Here is a 2870-nt window from a genome sequence, read left to right on the forward strand (position 1 = left end):
ATTGGGATGGAGGGCTGGGGATGGAGGGCCGGGGGGCGCGGGCAGGAGCAGGCAGAGGCAGGAGGGCCGGGCCGGAGCGCGGGGCCGGGCGTGCCGCGGCCGCCGGGAGCCACCTCCGGGCGCGGGTGACGCGGCGGCCCCGGCGGCACCAGGAAGCGCCCGGTGCGCGGCAGGTGAGGGCGGAGCTGCCGCCGGCGGGACCCCGCAGCGGGGCCGGCCGGGACCCCCGCTGCCCCGCGGGGCCACCCGCGGCTCCTCTGCCCCCCTTCCCGCTGCTCTCCGTCCCCGCAGGCCGCCATGGACGGGGCCCCGCCGGCCGCCGGCCCCGCCGGGCTCTCGGCGTACGTGGCCGTGTCGCAGGTGCTGGGCCTGACCCTGCTGGGCACCGCGGGCGCCTGGCTGGGCACCTACCGGGGCGGCGTGGCCTGGCACGGCCCCCTCCAGTTCAACGTCCACCCCCTCTGCATGGTGCTGGGCATGGTTTTCCTCCAAGGTGACGGTGAGTGGTGGGACAAGCGCCCTGTCCCGGCTGCAGCCTTCAAAACCTCTGGAGCAGCAGCCGGGCAGGGAGCGAAGGGGACAAAAAGGTGATGAATGTGACCGGGAAGATGGTCCAGGACCCCACCGCCTGTGTGCGGAACCCCTGGAAGATGCGGGGTGCCAGGGAGGTGGAGGACGCCCGCCGATGCTCATGTGCCCTCTCTCCGGCAGCTCTCCTGGTGTACCGGGTCTTCCGGCACGAAGCCAAGCGCTCCACCAAGGCGCTGCACGCGCTGCTCCACGGCCTGGCGCTGGTCATCGCCCTCGTCGGTGAGTGCCGCGGCTGGGATGGGTGAATGGGGCCCGACGCGGCCCCGGCGGTGACGGGCTCCTCTCTGCAGGCATCGTCGCCGTCTTCGAGTCCCACCGCACCAAGGGCATCCCCGACATGTACAGCCTGCACAGCTGGTGCGGGATGGCCGCCTTCGTGCTCTACCTCCTGCAGGTGAGGGCTGGGGAGCCCCCGGGCCCCGGGGGAGGAAAGGGACCCCCCAGCACCCCGTAACACCCCACACCCCCGCAGTGGCTCCTGGGCTGCGGTTTCTTCCTGTTTCCTGGCGCCTCCTTCTCGCTGCGCAGCCGGTACAAACCCCAGCACGTCTTCTTCGGCATCGCCCTCTTCACCCTCTCCATCGCCGCCTGCTTGCTGGGCATCACCGAGATGCTCCTCTTCAACATCAAGTGGGTGACTGAGCTGGGGGGGTTGGTAGCCCCCCATAACCTCTTGACCCCCAGCAAAGGGCTGCTCCAGCCCCATGGGCAGAGCCTGGCCCCTGCTCAGGCCATGGCTCTGTGGCTGTTAAATCCCCGCACCCCGAGGCCTTTAGTTCTGCTGCTGCTGAGTCACTTCCCAGATGATGTTTAATGAGGGCCGGATCTTGCGACAGGATTCTCTGGGGATGGGGATAAAATATCCACCGTCACCTCTCTGCAGCCAGGTGTTTTCAGAAAACCCCTGGGACACTTGTGTCCCCAAGGCTGGAGGACATGGCAACGGCCCCAGCTCCACATCGGGGTCCCCCCAGCCCCAGCACTGAGGGGACACGGCTGTGGGGCAGCCCCGGAGCCACCTTCCTCTGGCTGGGGGTGCACATCTGGTGGGGGGGGTGTGCTGGGCTGCCTATAACCCCACTATAGGACAGTTTTCTCTGCTGTCACCAAGAGCATCCCTCCCCAAAGCGGCCAGCACCCAGGCAGTCACATCTTGCTCTGATTTTGGGGAAAAGGGACCTTTCCCAGGGTGTGTGCCTAGAGGACAAGGATGAGGAGGGGGTCTCAGTCAGGTTAGGGACAGGCCACCCGCACACCGAGGCTTAAGCATCCACCCCCGCCTCCGCAGGGACTCCTACAGCCACTTCGTGCCCGAGGGTGTCCTGGCCAACACACTGGGGGTGCTGCTGGTGGCCTTTGGGCTGGTGGTGGGCTACGTGCTGACGCGGGACGACTGGAAGCGCCCGCCACTGGCCGAGGAGCTGGCCCTCTCCATGGACTTCAAGACCCTGACGGAGGGTGAGAGCCCCGGTGGTGGCAGCCAGTGATGTCCCCAGCTCCCTGGTCCCTGGCATGGGCACCCCGTGGTGTCTGTGGGATGTCCCTGTGTACCCCACCCCAGGGCTCTGCCCGGCTCAGGGTGACAAGGATGGCTGGGGAAGGACACGCTTGTTGGTGTAATGCTGCCCGTTGGGTTCAGCCTCGCTTGGCCTTAATCCTCCTCCGCTCTGCCCCGCGCAGCCCCGGTGACCCCCCAAGCCTCCCCCCAGCCCTGTGGGGATGGTGGTGCCGCGGGCAGGGGCAGGGGCTGGCAGCATCACCGGGGCACGAAGGATGGGGGTCCCTGGGCTCTGCCCTGCTCTGGGGACCAGCGGGTGGGAGCCCCGATTTCCCCACTGCGGGCGGCCGAAGCCCAAAGCCTGTTATTGATGGCGAGGGGATGTTGGGCAGCACCCCGATCTCTCCCTCGCAGCCCATCGCCCCCAGCGCGGCCGCGCGTGGGGGCTGCTCCCCTCAAAGGGCTCCGCAGGGGCTCGGAGCGACCCGGCCTCTGTGCAGGTTCAGCATCTTCATATCCGAAATGTTTTCCCCTCATGTGCAATGTGTTGCCTGCTCAGTGGATGTTCCCGACCCAATAAATGTTTGCAGCTAACTCTGTCCTCCTTCAGCTCATGGTTTCGGGGTACCCCTGAGCTCCCACACACCGGGAGAGGAGCTGCCCAAGGGGCTGGGGAGGGCAGGGTGTGGATTTGGGGTGGGATTGTCCCATCCGGACCCTGCGCCGGGCACCTGGTGCTGCAGAGCTCACCAGTGGCTGGGGAGGGACCCCACTGGGATGT

General features: G+C 67.7%; 1 protein-coding gene across 1 annotated transcript; it reads left to right on the plus strand.

Annotated features, from left to right (window-relative positions):
• Nucleotides 1–297: 297 nt before the first annotated feature.
• On the plus strand, nucleotides 298–2078 carry CYB561 (cytochrome b561). Its single transcript, XM_086626641.1, has 5 exons — nucleotides 298–499; nucleotides 712–810; nucleotides 882–985; nucleotides 1064–1221; nucleotides 1880–2078. Exons 1-5 carry the CDS (start codon nucleotides 298–300, stop codon nucleotides 2076–2078), a joined length of 762 nt encoding a protein of 253 aa, XP_086482767.1.
• The last annotated feature ends 792 nt before the right edge of the window (nucleotides 2079–2870 follow it).

This window comes from Tauraco erythrolophus, chromosome 25 (assembly GCF_009769465.1).
Source record: "Tauraco erythrolophus isolate bTauEry1 chromosome 25, bTauEry1.pri, whole genome shotgun sequence".
Taxonomy (NCBI): domain Eukaryota; kingdom Metazoa; phylum Chordata; class Aves; order Musophagiformes; family Musophagidae; genus Tauraco; species Tauraco erythrolophus.